Raw genomic sequence first — 23,653 nt, forward strand, 5'->3', positions numbered from 1 at the left:
GTGGTACATAAATTGATCAATCACCAACCATAAAAAGTTTTTTTTAAAAAGCTGATCAACTATTAGTACACTCCGATCAGCTATTAATACATATGTTTTATTTTTTAGAACTATTTTAAGAACAGTAATTAAAAATATATGACTGAACTATCATGAAAATCAGACCTCCTCTCAATTACTTTGATCTCTTCCATCATTTTCGTAAAAATCATGATGACTGAATTATTAAATGTTTATCTATTCCTCTCAACTACATTTCATGGCTTTTCATTCATAAGGGGAATTTTAATTCCATTTTCAGTCTAAAACAGCAATTTTTCATAAATTGCTAGTGTCGTTTCAGTCATTGAACACCTAATTGAGTACAACTCCTATTTCAGCCTTTAAAGAGGAGCTCAAGTGCCGACAGTAATATGCAGGCTTATATAACGGTGCATTAATGTACATTTACATTGCCTGTATCAGAACCTTAACTGATTCTTTCTACCTCTCTTTTGAATTACTTATGCACCATTTAATACAACAATACAGATTGTTGCTAAGCATACCAGAAAGCCAGCTATACCATAAACTTAGAGCTGAAAATCAAGCGGCACTTTTTTCCGTACTACTTGTTGGTTTGTAAATCGAATGCTTTAATGGAATCATGACAAGTGTTGTTGGACTTGGTAAGCAGCTCGATTAAATGCGAGCCAATATTTCTACACAAGTGCAGGGTGAAGCTTAAAGAAGTCTGAAGAAGCTCATTGCAGTGATTTCCATGGCTACTTTATGCCCAAATCATGTGCATAAACTGATGGGTATGGCCAGGAGTTCCATAAATCCTCCCTTTCATTTTCTGAAACATAATCTTTCCCAAAACAAGAGAAGCGATACAATTATAGAATATGACTCCTCTTTCAAGAGCTGGAAAATATGTAAAAATCAAAAGGTCAGTATTTGTTAGCGAATACTATTTTTAGTACAAAGCCAATTTTGTCCTAGCCTAATTCCACCGAATTCACATTTTGGCTGGAAAGTCGGATGAAACTGGGGGTAAAATATATGACATTCTTTGCAATCTTTAGGTTCAAATGGGGTGATGTTGTTTCGGAAGAACTCAAGAAGAAAAGAGGCGTTCCATACCATCATCCAGCAAAAGAGGCATTTCTTCCTTGACGTCTGCTGAGAAAAAATATAAAGGTGCTCCAGGTCCAGAACCACGTATCTATCCAGTTTATATAGAGCCAGAGCGAGAAATTGCCTATAAATTTTGGGGCAATTTATCCAGAGCCAGAGCCAAAGTTGCATAATTATCCTGTGCAGAGATCCACATATTTCTCTAGGGCTGGACTGGCGTCGGGCGTACAAGCTCTCAAATGCACTGGATAAATTTGATAATATTTATCAAGACCTGTGAATACCCAGGCACTTCCCAACGTCCCTTTCGCTGAAAATAACATCATTGCCGCCTTCTGATAACTGTACTTGATAATAAATGCAAATAAATGAAGGCTTATCGCCTTCTTAATTTTCTATCCTTTTTCACAAAAAAAATTTTAAATTACCCATATCGAAAATCCATCCCGCCAATGAGAAATTAGACTTTTAATCACAGAAAATAATTATTTAATATTTGCATATTGAAACATTAGACTCTTACCCTTGGTCTAATTTGCAATAATAGTGTGGCATCACCAAAAACATTAGTACCCTGCCTTATGCAAGGCAGGGACTAATAATAATAATGCGCTGAACATTACCTGAATTTTGGAACACGTCTTCACATGTTCAAGTGACATTTTATCAAAGATTTAATAAAAAAAAAAATTCCAATTATTTCAATTCCCAAAAATATTGTTTTTGGCAGAGAATAGGAAAACAAATTCGATCTAAATAAACTATTTTTTTAAATCTGAAATGATTGCAAATATGCCTGTGGCAGAGAACAGAAAATCAAAATCGACCATAATCAAGAATAGTTTTTTGCCTGAAATGACTGAAAACTTCTAAATGACTGTAAATTGTGAGTAAATAATGGCCCGCTGCACATGTTAATGGCTCATGGCCAAGAAAAATGGAATTACAGAGTGCCACTTCGACTATAAAAGCCCCACCGACTTTAAGTTTTTCCAGTTCCTTTTGGACAAGTCGCTAAACTCGTACAAGATATCAAACGAATCTGACAAAAGCATTAACTACATAATCATCCTCTGCATTATTTTCTATAGTTTTCAATTCGAAAAATAGGAATTATGCCCAGGAAAATACACCTCCACCTTCACTACAAAAGTGACCTTCATATGCCACTCACAATTAATAAAGCGGCAATTTATAACTTAACAAATGTTTTTGAGTGGAGCCGCTTGGAACCCTAAGCACTGCCGGCAAAAAAATAACAGCCAACATCAAAGGCAGCCTGAGAAGCCTTAAAAAACAGTTCTTTTTTGTGCCAAGGTCTATCACAACGAATTGTAGTCCCAACTGTTGCACTCGAACTTCTTTTAATTCTAATAGCTGTAGAATATCATTTTGCGCTGCGAACTCCCTGTGGCTAGGGACTCGTGTATGCCAAAAAGGCTCAAAATATCATCTGATGTTGAGGTTTGAAAATATCTGTAACTTTGAATCAGTGCCACCGCTAACTATACAGTCTCCTTTCCACCAGTCTGCACATAGAACCTGTACAGATCCCATAGCAAATAATAAATTTATAAATTCCAGATATAACAAATACATAGAATAATTCAATTAGGTCCACGTAAATGGATATCCATTGTGTATCAGAGAAAAGATTCACCTTATCTGTATGTGCCTCTAGCGTGGCTAATGGAACCTGCATCCATTGCAACCCAAACAATCAGTTTAGAAATTCTTTTCATAATGCCTCCACATATATGCAACCCCCCAAACCAAAACTTCATCAGTCAGTAGTGCGATGGTTATCTTTATTTGTTGGTATTACCTTGCTTCTTATATCCCACAGCTTTACTGTGCCATCATATGATGCGGATATCAAATGATGCTTGGACTCTGGATGCCTAGAAAGGTAGCAAAATTAATTTTAATCTGTAATTGATAACAAATAAAACCCTCATATGTTTGTATAGATTAAGTTCTTGAGGGAGACATACCACTTGCATGCTGTGATCCAAGATTTGTGTGATGACAATTGAAGAATAGGCATAAGAGACCCTATTGCAACAGTATAAAAACAAACCTCATAAAAAATGACATCACAAGAAGGTAATGCAAGGCATTATTGGGGGGAAAGAGAAGAAATCTTCCCTGACCCATAGATTTGCAACATCCTACCTGGCAAACGAGGATCCCATATTCTAAGAATGGAATCAGCCCCAGCTGCAGCAATTAGTGCTGAGCTTTCCCCGCCAATACTCAAACAATGAAGCACTTTGCCACAACTCTGCCAATAACCATTCGGATGATAAGACATCTGGTAGGTCAACAAGTTTAAGCAACCATTTCTGTAAATTAAAATCACTTCTAGATTACCACACAATAAAAACTGAATATACCAAAGTGTTTGCATTGATCCCAGTTTCAACATCCCAACTCCTAACTGAATGGTCCCAGGAAGCAGAATAAATTGTATCCTTCTCAAACCACACAATTGAAGAAACACATTGCGTGTGGCCTTCCAATGTCTTTGATGCTGCAATCTGTTAAAAATAAAAATGACTGTCAGCCTCTTTAAAAAACAAACTAACCTTAATTTCAAATAAATTGATAGCCAAGCTACCTGCTATGTGTTCATCCCTAGAGTGCAAATGACATTACAAGCAAGTAAAAATAATAAATACAATACATATTTGCAACCTAAAAACAGGCATGAAGTTCCAAACACTAAATAAGATAAATTTAAATATATATCACTATCTATCTTGCTACTAATTTTAAAAGATACATGTAAATGGTAACATTATTAGATTTTGTAATCATTCAATCCATCTCAAATCATGCAAACTAGCATATCAAATATAAAGTATATGAAACACAATGGACAAGACTAAATGTCCAACACCTAAATAAATTTAGGAAACATACCCATAAAATTAAGTATGCTGGCATTAAACTGCAAAGATAAGCTAGCAGCCTATGCTATATCAGTTAACTAGTAAGTTCTGATTATAATAATCTAAACTTTGATTGTCCGTTTTAAATTAGTCTTGCATTACAGATACCAGAGAATGTATATCAAGATTTTATATTAGTTTGAGCAAATAAGTAGTCAATGATTTTAATATGAAGTGTTTAGTAGGGTTTGGAGATGATTATTTCGCAAGGACGCATTGTACACAAATCAAATCAATCTCCATGTAAATATTTGTATCGATTTCAAGGTTTTCCAGTTGCTGAAATGATCTTTTTCATTTCCAGGTGATTATTTTGATATATGTTCTCCAGTAACTGTAATGAAAGACAAGTAATTTAAGAAGGACAAGAAAAGTTTATATTATTGTAATCAGAACTTACTAGTTAACTGATATAGCATAGGCATGCATTTTAATGCCAGCATACTGTTATGGGTATGTTTCCTAAATTTATTAAATTGTTGGACACTTAGTCTTGTCCATAGGATTTCATACTTAATATTGATGTACTTGTTTGCATGATTCAAAATCGATTGAATCATTACAAAAATTTATAATGCTATCATTTAAATTTATCTTTTAACATTAATAGCAAGATAGATAGTGATATATGTTTAAATTTAAACCAAAGCAGATTCATCTATAGACCTGCAAAGAGCAATAAGACGTTAGTACTGGACTTAAAATGGAACATTCATTCATGTAAACCAACACCTGATTCTACACTCTGGGCCCACAGTTGAATTTAAATATCAAGGAAGGGGGTGGATTCAAAAATTCAAAAGGGCTTGCCTGGATCTCCCGCAACATTTATGGAAGTGAAATTCTTACAGGAAATTAGCATGTAACAGGTGCTATTCTCAAAGGATTCAAACCCAAAAGAGCTACAAGTGAAAATGACAGTCATATAGGGTTAGCGATGCATATTTTAGGGTGAAAAGTCAATGAAATGCAGAGAGGCTGTCGCCTGCCACTAGAATTACCCTAGCATCACCTCAACCAAGCTGGCATCACCTATGTATGCTCATTTAAACATCATGTACTCAATCATTCTGCAGATGAATCAAACCCAAATCAAATTCTGAAATAACTGTAGTCATGAAAAAAAAACATGTCCGGGATGATTTGGCTTTTCGACGGATTAGGTAGCGTAGATTATTTCATCCAACACCACTCCATTAGTCACCGTTTTCTCCTTTTCTTCTTCCACTGTAATCTTATAGTCTCTTTTCCAAATCTGACCTCTCTGTTCATTTTAAGTCTAAATCGATGCAAGAAAACAGTGAAAGAAGCAAACCACATCCTTTTTGTTAGGATTAACCTCAGACAGAAATAACAGTTACATGCAAATATAACCAATATCAGAAAATAATAGATCACACAAAAGAGAAAACAAGACACCAAGATTTAACGTGGTTCCCACCAACAGCAAGTCCAATATTATTATTATCCAATGATTACAATCTGCAATCCCTTACATCTCAATACAGCTGCAAGAAGCTACAATATCACCATTACGTTATGAAATCCCTAGTCCTAAGCCTTTTTTATACAAGTTTTTGCTACTTACAAAATTAGGGCTAGAATAAGTCGTCCAATAGTGAAGCCTTTTATAAAATAAGGGCATTTTTGGCTTCCGGGGTGCTGCCCCTGAAAACCCCTGCGGGGGCGTTGCCCCTTGACCTCACCCTGTATTGCAACAAAGAGCGCACCTTCGGCGCTGCCTTCAAACCCCCATAGAAATAATATGGGGAGAAAACCACGTCAAATAAACCTCCGAGTCTGATTAGGCTCCACATCACAACACTTTTCATGTGATAAAGAGCTATATTCCGCAAAACTCTTGAGACAGTGCGGCAAGGATATATATGGGCCCTTTTGAGTGGTAGGCTAAAATTGAACCTTGATGAAGCCAAAATGTGTAATGCAATGACAAAGGTGCTTTTGTGTGGACAATTTCAGGTTGCTTTGGGGTTGCCACAAATAATGAGTGAGAGTTGTCGGCCTTGATTAAGTGGTTAGAGTGTTGGGAGAGAAGAGCTAGAGCTGTTGATATGAAGGAACCAACACCAAATTGGAATCTTCACAGAAGGATCCATAAGGCACAGGAGATTCTGAAGAGATTAGATTTTTAATTTTTTATATTTGTTATGTCTATCCCAAGGAAAACAAGGCAATGGAATTACTCGCCAACGTTAGTGTAATGCTTGGTATGGAAGAGGTCATAGATACTAGTTCTGATCGATGGGATGGTTCGGAGAAAATTTTGGCTGAAGAAGGTGCGTGGCAATAGCAAGAGCAAAGTTGGGGATGACTAGTCCTATAAAACAAGACAACGGATTGGCTCACCAGAGTTGGAGTACTAGTTCTAATCAATGGAATGGCGTGGAGAAAATTTTGACTGAAGAAGGTGCACAGTGACTGTAGAATGGTTACAATGCATTCAATATGAATCCAATAATCTCAATACAAACGCAAGAAACCATTACCAATCATAAGCATAACAAATAATTGCGAGGGAAAATAGTATTCTTTTATTGATTATCAAAAAACAAGTACATCATTCATGTTCCAATGTTCTTTAATATTGGGCTTTTGATTAGGGAGACCGACACATCCCCTCACTACCTAACTAGAAAAACCCAACACTAACTATCTTTGATTACATTATTGTTTTATTACACCCCACATTATTCCCCCCCACCAAAAAAAAAAAGAAGTCTTCTAGACGAGTCATTTTCTAGACGACTACCCAACAATAAACCAAAGAAAACTAGACTTCAAGATGTAGGGTGGGAGGACATCCCTGAACTAGATGCATGTTGCTGGAGAAGCTGTAGATCGCATACCATGCCATCTTCTTAGCTGGAACTCCTTGTAGCAGTCACAAGGCTTCCATCCTATCATTTTCTGATGATGACAATTTCTCTGCTTAAGCTACTTTCTCCATTTCCCATTCATCTTGTCAACTCCCTTTCCTGCTGAAGTTCTAGGAATGTCCCCCTAAACGCCCCCTCCATCTAAGCAAGTGACTGTTGAGGGTTGTCTACTCCACTACTGTAGGCATGGTATGTCCAGCCTTCCATATTTCAACTATCTCTTCGTGCCTGACTCCACTCTAGATGAGTAAGCTCCAATTTGTATGGTTGTCTTTCTTCATAAATGCCACGAGGGACTCTGTTGCTCTAACTATGAGTCAAGATTCTACCCCTTAACCAGTTTTATGATCTCCTTAGTGGTTTGTTCCATCCCCTCCAAGTCCTTGAGGAGTCTTTCAGCTTTTCCCTCCAGTGAGAGTGTCTTCATTCCGATCTCCAATGGCTCCAAGTGCTCACTTTGTGCTTCCATTTTGTCTACAATTTCCATCTCCAAAGGGGTTGGTGGTGGGGGTATCATTTCAAACTTTCCCAATAATCTATCCACATCCTCCAACACTGTATCCTCAACTTGTGTTGCCTCTACTTTGGTTCCAGTTCCTGTCATGTGCTTCCCACTCTGTCCTTCTTTCTTTCCTATAGATTGTACCACCAATGCAATAGGCTAAGCCACTTTTGTGCCTTTCGGTGTTTCTAGTCTCACACTATGTGCAACCTTCTTGTGGCATCGAAGATATATCACCTAAGTGTCAACCAGCTGATCTGAGTGAACCAAGTTTGCATCTACTTAACGGAAATTCATTTTGCACACTGCTGAGGAATTAGTTGTCTACTCATGTCTCCTTTGCTTTCTTTTGTGCCCGGCATTCCATCTTCCTTATCGAAAATGCTACTTTCCACTGGCTAGATACATACGACCACCTTCATACGGTCTTTCTTTGCCATGCCTTCTGTAGGACTTCCTACTCTATCATGACTTCCTAGGTACAGTCTATCCCTATCATGTCCTTCGTACGGACTTCTTCCCCTATGCCCTCCATATGACCAATGGGTGTGCGATCGTCTCCTCTCCTATTCTCCATACGGCCTATCAACGTACAGTCATCTTCTCCTCTCACTCTCGCACCTCTCTGTATGTGAAACTCAACATACTCGAGTACAACTCTGGGTAATGATCAATCTTTTGCTAGCAAAAATGTGACATCTCCAAGTGTGCCCTTGATGTGGCTTAGCAGAAATTTTTCTTTATCAAAGTCTAAAGAAGACAAAGGATACTCTTGTACTTGCCCCTTCTCCATCTGAACTTTCATCTTCTTGGCCTACGCTTTGTGTTTGAATAGAAGCCTCCTAGGCCACCATGTGCCTTAGTTTTTTCTTTTATGGCTCTCCCTCTCCAAGGCCTATACCAAATGTATTCCTATGGAACCAATATGTCATGGCTGGCTTATAGGTTCCTCCCAATTTGCTAGTACGAATGTCCTCATGTCTCTCTAACGCTACCTGTGCTCGAACTACTTCCAAGAATAAGGCTATTGCATGATGAGACATGTAAAATGCCTTATGCTTTAAATGCAAGAATTCCCTTAACCTTTCTAAAAGGAGTTAGGCCCAGTTGTAGACCCTCCCTACATTCAACCCATTCACTATGTGCAACATCCAGATGGCAATGTCTAATGTTTTTCTCCCACCAATGAGTTTTCACTAGATCTACAATGCACCTCCACTCTTCATTAGCTATCAATATTTTCTTCAACCCCCTACTATTATTCTTCCTTAGAATACTATCCCATTCAAGTTCTGTGAGATCGCTAATGCATGTTAGCCCTAGCCAATTTTTCTTTCCCTCCATTGTCATTTTTGTTGGAGGATGCCCTCGGTTAGGGACCCCAAATACTTTGTATATGTCCTTTGGAAAATATTTAATAGTGAGTGTACATGTACATATAGTGAGTGTACCAGATCATACAGTACATGTACTTTGTATATGTTCAACTATATGATCTAGTACACTACCCTCTTTCCTGTTTTAGTGAGTCGTACAGAACAGTTGCTATCCAGGGTTCGTACACTATATGGCAATTCCTCCACCTCATATGGTTTTGAAAGCTTATTTTTTCGTACGAAAATTTTGGCTATGAGTTACTGCTTATACTCTGTATGGCAATTCTTGTACCTCGTACAGTTTTATAGCACCTCATACGGTTAATAGAGGTACTCTGTACAACAATTCTCGCACCTTCTTTCATGCAAAAATGCTCTATCTCTGTACAGTTGTGTGCTTCAATGACCGTACGTTGTACGTAAGTCCTCATGACCTTCAACTTGATGCACGTACGTTGTACAACACTAGTTCTTCCTCCTTCCTTTCTTGGATTGTACAAAAATTGTCTTCCTACCTTGTCCATACGGAAATCAAGTGTTGAGATCTCCTCTTCTCATACAGATTTATCTTTCCTGCCTGGCTGTACGTTTACTTCTTTGTGTACTTTGATTCCTTCTTCCCTAGGCTGTATGGATTCCTAATTCTTTCTTATGATTTCATGCTCTCTTACAATGAATTTATAACCCTCCTCATTCTTTTCCAAGTCTTTGATGGCAATTTTTTCTACTTCTATATGTCTCATTTCCTATTTCTCCCTTTATTTTATTCAATTATTTCCTTTCTTTATAAAGTTTCAACTTGGACCCATTAACTGAGTCTTTTAAGGGGTTATTGCCTAAAGTTGATAAGTTTATTGCTCTGTTTTCCCCTACTTCCTTTATTTTGTACGGTCACAACCATCATACTTTGAACTTGCCAAGTTTTATTTCATTCTTGCCATTGCACTTAAGTACAAGTTGCCCTGATTGAAATTTGTTCTTTTCAAATGTTTATCATGCCAAAATTTCCTTCTATTTGATTACAGTCTTGAGCCTCTCCTGTAGGCTTTGCATATCACCCATTCTATGTTCAATTGTCACTCTCGGACTTGGTACTGTATATTCTATAGGCATTAAGGCTTCCTATCCGTACATTACGTGAAAAGGGGTTTGCCCAGTGGTGGCCTTGTAGATGGTCTGGAACACCCACAGAACTATTGGCAGCCTCTCATCCCAATCCACTTTTTCAACTCCACGTGTCTCGTATAGAATTTTCACCAATACTTTGTAGCTTCAGCTTGTCAGTTTGCCCTCAAATAGTATGGACTGGAAAAAGCATGAAAAATCTTGAACTCACTCTTCATCATCTTGATTACCTGATTCACAAAGTATACTCCCCTGTCACTTGTTATCTGCAATGGTGTGCCAAATCGAGTCACAATTTGTTCAAAGAGAAAGTCGGTCATACTCCACATCGTGTTGTCAAGGAGTGCTTTTGCCTCTACCCATTTCGTGAGGTACTCCATTGCCACCATTACATGTCTACATCTGTGAGTGTTGCTAGTAGGCAGAGGCCCTACAAAGTCCAAACCCCAATGTTCGAATAGCTCCTGTGGCTACGAGCGAAAAAGTGGAATGAAAACTCTTTTTAGGGATTTGCCTACCCTTTGACATGTATCACAACATAGGACCCATTCTTGAGCATCTGCATAAAGTGTAGGCCACAGAGTCCTTCTAGTAACACCTTCCTTGTTGCATCCAATCCCATATGACCTCCTACTAGTCCTTCATGAGACTCCCTCAACACTCCCAGGATCTCCTCCATCACACATCTTCAGAGTACCTCATCCGGCCACATTTTATACAGTAGCCCATCAAAAAGTTTGAATGTTTTACTTGAATGTCTTACTTTTTAATGCAATCTTCCTCCTTTCTACAGCTGGCATCTCTCTAAGATGTTGATATACCATCACGGTAGTACAACAATTTGGAATAGATGCACCTCTGGGAAATCCTCATTCACTCCATTTCTGGTAGGTTCTCCTAACTTTATCCTCGACAACTAATCTGCAATCACATGGCTCTTTCTTGGACGGATCATGATTTTGAAAATAAATTCTTGAAGGAGGATTAGTCTCCTACTTACCCCTCCTTGGATAATAGGCTTGTTAACCAAGTACATGAGAGCTTGATGATCAACAAAAAATGTAAAAGGAGTGGTTAATAAAGAATGTCTAGATTTTGAACTGCATAGACCATACCTAGTGCTTCTCTCTTTGTGCTGCTGTAATTTCATTCAGCTTTTGAAAGTAGCCTACTTGCGAAGAACACCAAATGGTCCAGCCCCTCCTATCATGTGCGTGCTAGTGTTGCACACATTGCATAGTTGGAAGCATCCACATGGACATGGGACTCTTTGTTCTAGTCTAGGTATATGAAAATTGGGGCTCCCACAAGTCTCCTCTTTAATTATTGAAAAGCCTCCTCCTACTCCTTTCCCTAGGGGAATAGCTCTCCTTTCCTAGTTAATTTTTTTCAAAGGTAGGGACACTTTTACAAATCCCTTTATGAACCTCTTATAGTACCCCATATGCCCTAAGAATGATTTGACGCCAATCACATCTAAAGGTGCCTCCATATCAAGAATGATTTTGATCTTGTCCAAAGCTATTTTCAATCCTTCCCTACATACTATGTGGTTGCTGCCTTGGAGAACCATGAATCTACATTTCCCACTGTAGATTGATCAATCATCTAGGAAAGCTTTGAAATTCCCTACTGACATTCCATCAAACATGTGTGGTATGATTCGACTATGAATGTGGTTTTCAATTCGTCCTCTTCAGCAATGTTGATTTGGTTATACCCTAAAAACCCTTCCATGAAAGAGTGCATCTCATGGTCGACCACTTCTAAAATGTTGTCAATAATGGAATTGGAAAGGGGTCTTTTATTGTTATCACATTTAGACATCTAAAGTCTACACATATCTGGATTTGGTTCCCATCCCTTTTCAAGGATATAACTATGGGCAACACCCACTCCCTGGTTTGCACTTTGAATATTATCCTTGCATCAAGCATCTTAGTGATTTCCTAAACTTTGGCCACATAGTTCTTGTTCATTCGATAAGGCCACTTGCATATTGGTCTTGCTCCAGGCCCCAGAGGTATTCGATGGACGCACAATTCTGATGGCACCCACTTTAAGTCCTTGAACATCCATGCAAACACGTCCTTATATTCAAGGAAGATTCTAAAGGTTGTTGCCTTCAACACCGGGTCCCAGACATCTCCTATGAGAATCTCCTTAGGATGGTCCTCCTCCCCTAGATTCATCTTCTCCAGCTTAGCCTCCTCATATTCTTTTTTTTTGTCCTTGTCGAATTTGTGTGTTACAGTGTCATCAAGTGTGGTCGTACACTCTTCATACTCCTTACAAATTTCATCTCTTGGATCTGCAACATATTACATTCTGGTTGGAACACTTCATAGTCCCCCATTTGCCATTGGAATAGCCCAATGAGGGAACTTGTTTAATCCTCTAATCATTCTCCTAGCCGTAATATACCTTCTTCATCTGGCTCAACTCCCTCGCCATCTTCTCCTTCGGCTTCTAAATCAGATGCGAGTTCTTGACTTACCACTCGGTTCTTCACATCAATATTATACTTTGTCCATCTACTTCAACGGAAAGATAATTATTTTTCAAATTGTGATTCACTTTCCCAAACAATGCATTATATCCCTTCTTTTCTAGGGTAATTGCCACGAAATCTACGAACTTTTGTGTGCCAATCACTACTTTCTGTCACATCAGGGTTCCTATGGGCTTAATCTCATGTTGATCTACTCCTACCAACTGGAATGTAGGTGGCCAAAGAGTTGGTTTCCTGAGGACCTTGCAAGTCTCCTTAGGGAGGACATTAGCGTCCGAACCTCCGTCGACAATAGTGTTTATCAACTTGCACCCCATTATCTCTATTCCTACCACAGCACGTATCGTCCCCGTCCCTATGGTAAATAAGGTGATTGTTTCCTTCCCTATTTTTGCTTCCTCCTTCATGTACTCCTTGGGATGTTCTTCTTTATTGCTTCCTCCTTGTGTTATGCCACCCTTAGCTGAGGTAATGTTTCCAATAGATCGGCAATCTTTACTGGCACAGTGGCTTCAAGCACTCGCTGCATGGTGTTGGTTTCCAGTACAGACTCTTCTTTAAATTAAAAAATTTACATATTTTACTTTTTTATGGGAATTTAGTTTTATTGATTTTTGAATAATTTGTTTACAAATACATTTTCTTTTCCACCTTATCTATTGTGCTCATACAGACTCTCCTAGCCTTGGCAAAATTTACGAGACATTAGACAACATCCTTGACCGGATGAAGTGAGCAATTCATAGCAAAGACCTCAACTTAAGAGTAGATGAGGAGCATATTAGGCCCATTCTAACAAAGTAGTGAAGTAGCCAAATATTATTAACACCTCATTTCATATAGCACATTTTGCTCTAAGTCTGAAATAGTAAGCACCAAAGGCTTGGAGAGGGCCTCCTCCAAAAGATGAAGACATGAAATGAAGGTTCTAGAAATCCCTTTGAAAGACATACAACATTGAGGCACCCAAACTGGATATAGCACCAGATAATAGTGCACTATATCCAGATATATTGGACACAAAATCCTGAGTATAATATCCATATCTAGTATCCAACTCACTATCAGGGAAGGGCAGGTGAGGTATCTTGCAACCCTGATATGAATTGATCTATTGTCTTAATGGTATAGAATTAGATCTCATTTTGAATTGCAGTATTGGTAGTTCAAAAATATGTCAGTTCTTCCCCCCCAAAAATGTAAGTCTAAGAGGCTTGTGAGAAGAATTTCAACTTGGTACACTTTGGGACATCCTCTTCAGTTGTTATTGATGAGCCCTAGCTCACTAAAATTTCTTCAAAAACATTCTAAAAGCTTGAAAACTCATAAAACATAAAATGAACAACCAAAAAGACAAGTACCCCAAATTTCTTGTGGAAATCCCTTTCTGGTAAAAGACCACAACATAAAAAAGCTTTCATCAAAAGGAATAGACACCTAAGTTGCCGATTCGGGTTCGGGGACGGATTCGGGTTCGGGGTTCGGGTTCGTGGGTTCGGGCAAAAAAAAATTTCCCCATTTGGGTTCGTGGGTGGGTTCATGAGTGTGTGTGTATATATATATATATATATATATATATATATATATGCAAAAAATAATAAAAACTCACATAGTTGTAAAAGTAAAACTAAGTCATTCCACAGTATGAATATATCAATGTTACTTGATTATTGATCAATGCCAAATGTCAAAGATAAACATTAAATACTCACTCATTAATCTATGCTAATGTTGTAAATAAAATCATACATTGAATTACTAAAATGCAAAATGGAATTTCAAAACATAGACTACTTCATCAGATTGATAGATAATAAATTATGACTTAATAAAGTTTGAAACTGTGAAACATGGTGATAAATCATAAATGACTCAATGAGTCAATGACAAATGTTTAAACATAGTTTATCAAAGATGCAAATGCTCTTCAAGGGTCAAATGGGTCATCAAAATATGAGGGATCAATGGCTTCTTCCTCATCTATATCATTGACATTTTCCTCATCATTGAAATCCAAACCGATTCCACTAGCCCCAGATGCAGCCACATCCTCCTCCTCCTCCTCCTCAACATCTAGCAAGGCAATTCTAGATATATCTTGGACAGTCATATCCAAGTCAGAAGTCTCAGGTAGTACATCCCACAACTTCTCTGGTCCCTTCTTATATCCTGGATCCTTGCGTGATAGGAGGCGCCAATTGTTGTGAATAAATACCAAGTCTTCTGCTTTCTTCAAACCCAATCGGCTACGCTTCACTGAGTGGATAAAGGAGTATGTACTCCAATTCCGCTCAGCAGTAGAAGAGCTCGCAACCTAGAAAGACAACCAACAAATTTTAAAAAATTAGCTAAGTAATTTTACAATACAATAGGAATTTAAGAGTGCTAATTCAACAAGCTATGTGGCCATAAGAAAAGGAAAAAAACTTAAATACATACTTGTGACAAGATCTTAATGGCAAGAGGTTGGAGGTACATGTAACTTTCCCCATGTAAGTACCACCATCCAGTGGCATCCAATCTACTTTGGTCATTGATTGCATCAAGTTCTGCATTTTTGCCTGAGACAAAATCAACAAACTCTCTCCTAACATTTGATGCCACATCAGGATCACTAAAGAGCCTGTTAAGTGCCTTCTTATACCCAGCAGCAACTTCAGGATCTCTCTATGGTGCCACTCTACCAGGAATAGCAAGTATCTCACTACTATAATATCTAGGAGAAAGTGCATATGCCAGGAGGTGTAAAGGTGTAGTCATCTTGTTCCAACGATGTAGAACAATTTTCTCCACCTTAGTGTACAAGGTATCAGGATCCTGCTCTCCCCTCGGAATGACCTAGGATGTCAAATGATGTACATGTAAGTTATCTTGATGTAGTGTTAATAACTTAATTAAAATCAAAAATCAAAATCTCTCAATAAACAAGGATAAAGTATTGTATAAAAATTTAAACTTACTGATTTCATTCTTTCTAGCATGGAGTTCATGGCATCATATATGTTCCCCAAACAAGGCTCATCCGTGTTAGCATACCAAAGCATAGACATGATGGGCTCGGTGAGTTCTAATGCATATTCCACCCTATTCCAAAAATCATCACTCACGATCAAATCCTTTACAGTTTTGGCCTTTTTTGTATCAGCTTGCTTCCATCCACCCCATTTGTTGCTAATAACCATTTGACCTAATGCCTCTTTTACCCTCACAAGTCGTCTAAGGACGATTGTGTGTGAAGCAAACCTTGTTTCAGCAACCTATTACCATGTTAATTCAAATTGTAAGTTAATATGATAAGTTGATAACACAAAAATTTAAGAATATGTATTAAATTTTGTAAAGTATGACACAAAAATTAAAATGATAAATGAAGCTAAATAAAGTTTAAAATTTACCTTCGATAATTCCAAGCAGAAGAAAGTTCTGAAAATTGCTTGTGACATATGGTGGTTTGTCACAAACATTTGGATCTGCTCACCCTCCTCATACACATTTTTCATCCATTCAATTTGGCTGCCCATTGTTTTCATCACCAAGTTCAAGGTGTGGACAGTGCATGGTGTCCAAAAGATATGCTCATATCGTGCTTCTACCAAAGCACCTGCAGCCTTACAAACTTTAGCATTGTTCGTTATTACTTGGACAACATTGTCAGCTCCCACGGACTCTATGGATTCAATGAGAAGTTGGGCAATAAAATTTGCATTCTTTACTTGCCCTTCACAATCAACCGCCTTCGAAAACATTGCCCCCCTTGGGGCAAACAACAATCATATTTATTAATGGACGGTTTTTGCAATCTTTCCATCCATCAAAGACAATGCTCACCCCCGTTTGGATCCAAGAATCTCTTATTGGTTTGAGGAGGTTTTTTACATTCTTTCTCTCCTTATGCAATATGGTGGTTCTCAACTTTTCATATCCAGGGGATCAGTAACCATGAGGTGCATCATTTATTGCTTTCACCATCTCTCTCCAATAAGGGGATCTCACTAGATTGAATGAAACACCATTTGTAATGAGGCAACGCCCAATCTTTATGTCAGCAATTTCTCTCGTCATTTTCAAATGCCGTATCTAATGGGCCTCTCTTGCGGGATGCGGGTGTTTCTATTTCATCTTCATCCACAGATGGGGTAGGTAGGAAGGGATGTGGTCTACTGATTGTTTGAGAGGATGGTGTTGGTGGTTTTTGCTTTGACTTATCTTTTTTTGCCTTTGACACTAACCTATCAGCCTCTTGTTGTTCTTTTAACATGCCTGCCATTTGAGGAGCCGGCAACCCTTTTTTACCTCCCTCTGGGGGCCCCTCACAGATGGAAATCCCTTAACCAAGTGGACCTATCAAATGATGTTTAACCTGGAAATAGGAGCTTCTATATTGGTTTTGGCAAAAATTGCACCATATACACCCTCCCCCACCAACACATTGCTCAATTCTTATTGTATACTTCCACAAAGGAGAGCCTTTATCAATTTTAAATCTTTGGGATCCCACCCCACCCACTGAACTCTGACTACTCATTCTTGGATTCTTGCAATCTATAAAAACAAATTTAAAAAAAAATTCAAAACTTGATAAAAAATTAGAACAATAAATATTAAAAAAAACCTATGAAAGAAGCAAAAGGAAGGATCAAATGCATGCCTAGAACACTCAGCACTGATTATTTGAAGGATTTGAGACTCCACAAACAATCTCTACAACCTTCTCTTCAATCTTGCAAAATGGCCACACCAAAATGAGAGGGCAAAATGACAAAGCAAATGAGAGATTAGATGAATGAAATGCATCTAATAGGCCTTACTTTAGGGTTTGGCAAAAAAAATAATAATAAAAACAAATTTTTAATGCTTTTTTGGCCCCACCTGCCGCGGGTCCGCCCGGATTCACCCGGGTCCACGACGGGTCCGAGCAAGGTCCACGTTTTGGCCTACGGGTCCGCCCAGGTCCGTTGCTCGAATCCGGACCCGAACCCAAGCTCTAGGGTCCAAATCCGGCAACTTAGATAGGCACCAACCCAAATACATAATTGAGCTACAACTCTCACAAAGACCACTAACTCAATGCAACTGAAGCACCAGACTCAACCAGAGAACCGACTCAAAGCAACCAAGGCACCAACCTCAATCAGAACACCGACTCAAAAGCAAACTCGAAGATTTCAGAACATGTGCAGCTTCTTACAAGCCTGGCTCAGTAAAATTTGTTCAAGCCTAACAGCATCAGCACTTCATATATATAATTTTTATGATAATCAACAACTCAATAAAACATAACTCAATGACAATGACTACTTACAAACTTGACTCGGAGCTATACAAAACACAACCAGAACAGAAAAAATTATATCACACGACACCTATGAAACTCAGTTCAACCATTTTCAAAAACACAGCACAATACATTACATTCATAACGCCCAGTCCACTTCATAATCTCACAGCACGTGTATCCTTTTCACAGACCTCATTCCAACACACAATACTTGTTCTGTCAAACCTAAAAAATTATCGCAAAGCACTGCCAGACCTATTCATGTTGTAAGTCTCTGCTCTATTAAGAGGTAACGCATAGCTACAAATTTTCAAAATGCGACACCCAGTCTTGAATTAAAACTCAATGCAGCACATCACAACTTCATGCACAGCCAAAATAATAACCCACATTTTGAACATGACACTTTTTTTATGCAATAACATCAGTCCACAAAGAATAAATCCCGTCTTCCATGTGTGTGCAACTGGCTTCATATTGTCTGTAAAACACATCATCTTCTCATTCATTCACACGCTTGTTCCAAGTGTCATGTGAGCTGGAATGGAAATAGAATAAACACCCTGCATAAAGACTATGTATGAAAGGCTCCATCACGTGTGACTTTAATAGAAATGGCTAAGGTAAATTTTTTAATCAATTTAAATGGAACGCACAGCCTCCTTTTCAGAAAAATTACACAAGCAGGTCAAACTCCAACATGACACCAATGACTAAATATCCCAACAGTTATGGTCTTTTTTATCACCCTTGCAAATAATTGAGGTAAAGGGGAGGGGAGCAAACAAAAAGTACATGTGAGAATCAACTGATGCAGAGTAAGGTTATAATATTAATTAATATTTTTCACATTCAAAAACATGGTGTATCTAATCAAAAAGAGATATTTGCAGGCTGCCCAGTTGTAAGACTTCATTATTCTAGCATCACCTTCTAACTGCTAGAAAGATGTTGGATACATCTATGGAAGAAAATACTAGAATCACCTGAAGACCAAATCACAATGAATCGAGAAAACTCTCTTCACACAGTGATTGTAGATTGACTCCTGAATGTGTGATTCTCTGTTAAATTGTGCTTACACATTGTAGTATACCATTTGTATTCTGTCGAAGTGTCAACACATATCAAACAGACTGTCCTTGACCATGCTACCAGATTTTGAAGCCATCTAGTACAATACTACTAACAATAGTTGCATAAAAGAGGTGCCAAAGGAATGGAATGTCCTAGAAATGGAGCTGAAAACCAATCCAGTACCATTTAACAAGCTTACCCTTTCACTGTTATGTCAAATAGCGTTTTGATTAAATATTGAACTACTAAATATACTCGCAAATATGTATAAGCTGTAGAAAGCCGAACCAATTTCCCTCCCATAAGCAAAACATAGAAAAACCATCTAGACGTATTGAGAAGTGTGGTGTTCAACAAAAATGGTCGTCTAGTAAAAGACTTTCATTGTGACAATATTGTACCCATAACTTTCAAACACAATCAGGACATTTAAGATATCAGCTTTTTTGTGAGATGATTCTTGGAATGATGGGAAACTTCACTGAGGGGAGCTCCTCAATTACCTAGATAGCCAAGGAAAGAACTTGTCCAATTTTTAAATCTATGCAAATAAAAAATGGCATTTTTCACATACCTACACAATCAAAACAAAATGACACATACCAAAACAAAGACATTTGGACTTATTGGTCATAAAGATTATAGGACCATTCAACATTTTTAATTTTACAGTAACATGGATCCTACAATGCTACAATTTTCTTTTAACTGCTCTAGATTGCATTGTTGGAAAACTCTCACTTGGCAAAAACTCTCCAAGCCCCTAAAAAAAGCTCGGGAAAAATTCGCCCAGTTTTTAAAAAAACTCAGGAACCTAAAAACAGCTTAAATTTAATTTAAAGTACTTTTTATTACAAAATTCAATGAGAAGATGTATCCAATGAGTTAATAAATGAGTCCACAAAAGAAACAAGCAAAGTTCAGATATATATAAATGCAAAGTGGGTACAAAATCAGATTCTCATGCGGAATGGTGATGGCAAGAAGCAAACTAGTAAATAGTTCCTATAAAACTAGAACTACATCATTGTAGTTAGTTTCTATAAAACTAGAAGTAAATACATCAAAGTAAATAGTTTCTTTAAAACTAGAAGTAATTACATCATAGCAAAATAGTCCGAGTAATGCTTGTCTTGGGTGTGAGCAAGTGGTTGGGCTAAGTCTGTCAAGACTCACGAATATAGAATTGAAACCAAGTGGTTTGTGAAAAAATGAGTAAGAATCATTAGAAAATCATTGTTCCAGCTTAATTTGACCTCAAATAGCCAGGACAAGTTGTGGGAGATAACACTGCTAAAGGCAAGCCGAATAGTAAAATTTTGCAAAGCTTGGAATTTTTTGAAAACCCCCAAAATCTAGAATCTGCATTTTTAACTCCTATGAAATAGTAAAATAGTCCGAGGAATGCTTGTCTTCGGTGTGACGAAGTGGTTAGGCTAAGTCTGTCAGGACTCGGGATTATAGAATTGAAACCAAGTGGTTTGTAAAAAAATGAGTTAGAATCATTAAAAAATCATTGTTCTAGCTTCATTTGACCTCAAATAGCCAGGACATGTTGTGGAAGATAACACTACTAAAGGCATGCTAAATCCTAAAATTTGGCTAAGCCTGGAATTTTTTGAAAACCCCCAAAATCAAGAATCTGCATTTTAACTCCTATGAAGCTAAAAAACCTATCTCAAGCATGCTGACAATATTTATACAAATATAACTTGAAGTATAAGAAATGTAACTTAAATATTATATTTATATAAATCCTTTTACTTGTGAGCTGCAAAAATAACTAAACAATGCTACAAATGCAAAGTCATATCAAAAAATGACATTTTTGGGCATTCAACCTGTGATTTCACTGCATGAGTGAGTGTTTTCCCAAAACTTTCCAAGTTTTGCTAAAAACTCGCCGATTACCGCTAAAAACTTGGCAATTTTTTCCTTGCCGAGTTGCAAGTTTTTCTAGAAAAACTTGTTGAGCAGAAAAACTCAGCGAGTTTTTCATCTTTGCTAGATTGTATTTGGTTTTAGTTTTTACCTAGGATACCAATTTGTTAACAATAGCCCCAGAGGCGGAAGCCGATGCTGGCGGAAGCACAGGCGGGAGCTAATGCGAGGGGAAGCTGGCCAAAAGCCATTCCCAGCCAGCCAGGATTGTTATTCTGAGTTATGTTGACACTGGTAATTTGATGGCATGCGAGCCAAGTCCACACAGGATGGAAGCACTAAGACACACCTCTCAATACAGTGTGGCCAAAGCTTATTGAACAACTTGACTCCCATGAAGGTTATCGAGTTGGAAGATTAAAACACCACAATTCGAGTGGCATATTGTGGGCAATTCATCGTGTTGCAGTATCAACAAGTTTGGGAGTTAGTAGAGGGCATCATAACATTCACCTCTAACGGTCACCATCTACAGACAATAACTGTCAACACCCATTTTCATTTGAAGAAAGTATCTCCTACAGAGATTAACTACCAAGACAAGTCTATGGTCGTATGCCTTTGTCCATATTCAGTCAGTAGTTCAATCCATTCGTAAGGTCTGGTATTCAAGTTTGTAGATATATTTATATATTTGATATATATTATAATATGCATCGGATTTATATTAGAATTATATATAATATATCAGCAAATTGTATATTATAATATTTATATTATGATAATATAGAATATTTATCTTATTTTATATTTTAATATTAGTATTTATTTAATTGTTAATTAATTAATTAATTACCTAATTTATTTATCTATCACTAGTATGGTTTACATCAATGATATTCATAGCATTGATATGGTTTATATTTGATAATCTTATTGAGTATTTGAATATGTATTGGTGAAGTTAAAAGCTATCAATGTTTTAATTTTGTATATTTCTTTGCATATACAAAGTATAACTGTATATATGTATATGTGTGTGTGTGTGTGTCTATATATATATAGACACACACACACACACATGCATCCATACGCATCTGCATCCCCCAAAAAAAAATTGCACATCCCGCATCAGCTTCCCACATCCGAATCGTTAAGTAAGGTTCTACCTACAAAAAATATATATTACAACTTCATCCAATATATATGCAATATTTTATATATTTTGAATTTCAACCATTCAATTCACCCTCCCTCCAAACCCACTAAAAATAATCAATTTTGTATAGGAGCACTTGAAAATTATAAACAATTACCCTGTCCATTCATCAGTATACATACATAAAAATAATTATTTTTTTTAATTGAATTAGAGGAATCATTAAAATTACAAATCCCATGAGTACATTTTAAATTGCCAAGAAGACGAACAACAAAATAAATTATACTAGTTGGCTGAACCTGATTATCAAGCTGCTTTGTTGGAATTGCTGCATCTTCCAACTTTCTCTTCTTCAGCAAACTGCCATTGCTTTCAATATCCAACTCTCCAGAAATTTGCCATATTTTGATTGAGCAATCCCAAGAACCTGAGCAAATCTAAGGAAACAAAAGCAAAACAACAATCTGAATCTGCCAATGGCATGGTTCTTTATCAACCATATAATCATTTATGCACAGCATTCAAGGAGGTTCAAGCATCTATGTCAAAGTAAGTGTAGAAAAGTTACCAAATTCCCATGTGGGCTCACTGAAACAGACTGAACCGAGGAAGTATGACCTCTCAACAATTTGCAAGTCCTGACCATTTTTGCATCCTTTGTTTGCTCACTGGGGATGAACTGTCATTATGTTTAACAAAATGTCAAAACAACTCCCATCCTCTAAAAGAACATATACTACAAGAGGTAAGAATAGGCACACTTAACAAGCATACCTGCCAGAGTCGTAGAGTCCGATCCTTTGAGGCAGTAGCTAGGTTTAGAGAGTTCAGATTAGAATCTGATTCAAAATACCAGAAGGCATCAAAAAAATCATAAATATGTTAGTACTTCAAGTTTCGACTACAGTTATCTTAATTCTAAGCATTATATAACACCCTCTACAGGATACACGTTTTTCATATCATTATTCTCAGCATTATATAACACCTTCAACAGGCTACACATATTTAATATCATACACCCACAATTTAAGAGAATCCTTAATCATTTGGTTATAAATGTATATTTCTACAGCATTTGTGTCTCAAATCTGTGTTGTAAAGTGAAAAAACCTATGCAAAATTATGCTGTGTATATGTAGACAATAGCACTATGAAGTTTCTTAATAAACTAATACAACATCATCCCCACAAATACCACACTGTGGTTTAGAGCAACATTTATAACAAAACAGAAGTAACCCTAGATTTCTCTATGATATGCATGGCAATATCATATAGAAAATACTCATTGTTTTTAGCAAAGCCAAACTATAATAAAATAAGAGTAATTATTGCTAGGGGCCAACTCTTCAGCTTTGATGCCCCCCCTTCATGTCTTAATTTTTGCAAAATATCTTTATTTGGTGTGGCCAACATCTCTTGGTTGGGCACCCACTTTGGGAAACAAATAAAAATTAAATACAAAAATAAATGTCTTTCCCTTGGCCAACCTGTTTCGAAGAGGTGGGTTGTTTGGGCAAAATCAAATATAAATAGAAGAGAATTTTTAGGGTGCATATCATCAATCAATTCAACAAATCTCTATTAGAATATTGTAATGTTGCTTTGATGGTCAACTTAGTCTTCAATTTATTAGGTAGCTTCTATTTTGGTCTTCAATTCACAATTATTATTTTCTAGAAACTTGCATCATATTTTTAAATCTACATAAGAAGCTTTCATCTCCTCTATTTAATACAACATCAATTACGCATAACATGGTATCAG

At 37.2% G+C, this 23,653-nt stretch overlaps 1 protein-coding gene and 1 long non-coding RNA gene across 2 annotated transcripts in view; both read right to left on the reverse strand.

Annotated features, from left to right (window-relative positions):
- Positions 1-390: 390 nt before the first annotated feature.
- On the reverse strand, positions 391-1,490 carry LOC149557708 (uncharacterized). Its single transcript, XR_016352408.1, has 2 exons — positions 1,126-1,490; positions 391-906 (listed from the first exon to the last, which is right to left on the reverse strand). It is a non-coding gene; the product is annotated as an uncharacterized LOC149557708 (long non-coding RNA).
- A 683-nt stretch (positions 1,491-2,173) lies between these two features.
- Positions 2,174-23,653, reverse strand: part of LOC149557709 (Transducin/WD40 repeat-like superfamily protein) — an 88,650-nt gene continuing 67,170 nt past the window's right edge. The window contains exons 6-14 of the mRNA XM_089832264.1: positions 22,658-22,722; positions 22,452-22,562; positions 22,183-22,320; positions 3,516-3,659; positions 3,295-3,403; positions 3,114-3,174; positions 2,945-3,020; positions 2,780-2,815; positions 2,174-2,661 (exon numbers count right to left, since the gene is read on the reverse strand). Coding sequence (XP_089688390.1) covers positions 2,569-2,661; positions 2,780-2,815; positions 2,945-3,020; positions 3,114-3,174; positions 3,295-3,403; positions 3,516-3,659; positions 22,183-22,320; positions 22,452-22,562; positions 22,658-22,722 — 833 coding nt within the window. The 3' untranslated portion in view covers positions 2,174-2,568. The remainder of the gene's footprint in view (positions 2,662-2,779; positions 2,816-2,944; positions 3,021-3,113; positions 3,175-3,294; positions 3,404-3,515; positions 3,660-22,182; positions 22,321-22,451; positions 22,563-22,657; positions 22,723-23,653) is intronic.

The sequence above is a fragment of the Cupressus sempervirens genome, chromosome 5, assembly GCF_028749045.1.
Source record: "Cupressus sempervirens isolate cs-2001-9-10 chromosome 5, ASM2874904v1, whole genome shotgun sequence".
NCBI lineage: Eukaryota > Viridiplantae > Streptophyta > Pinopsida > Cupressales > Cupressaceae > Cupressus > Cupressus sempervirens.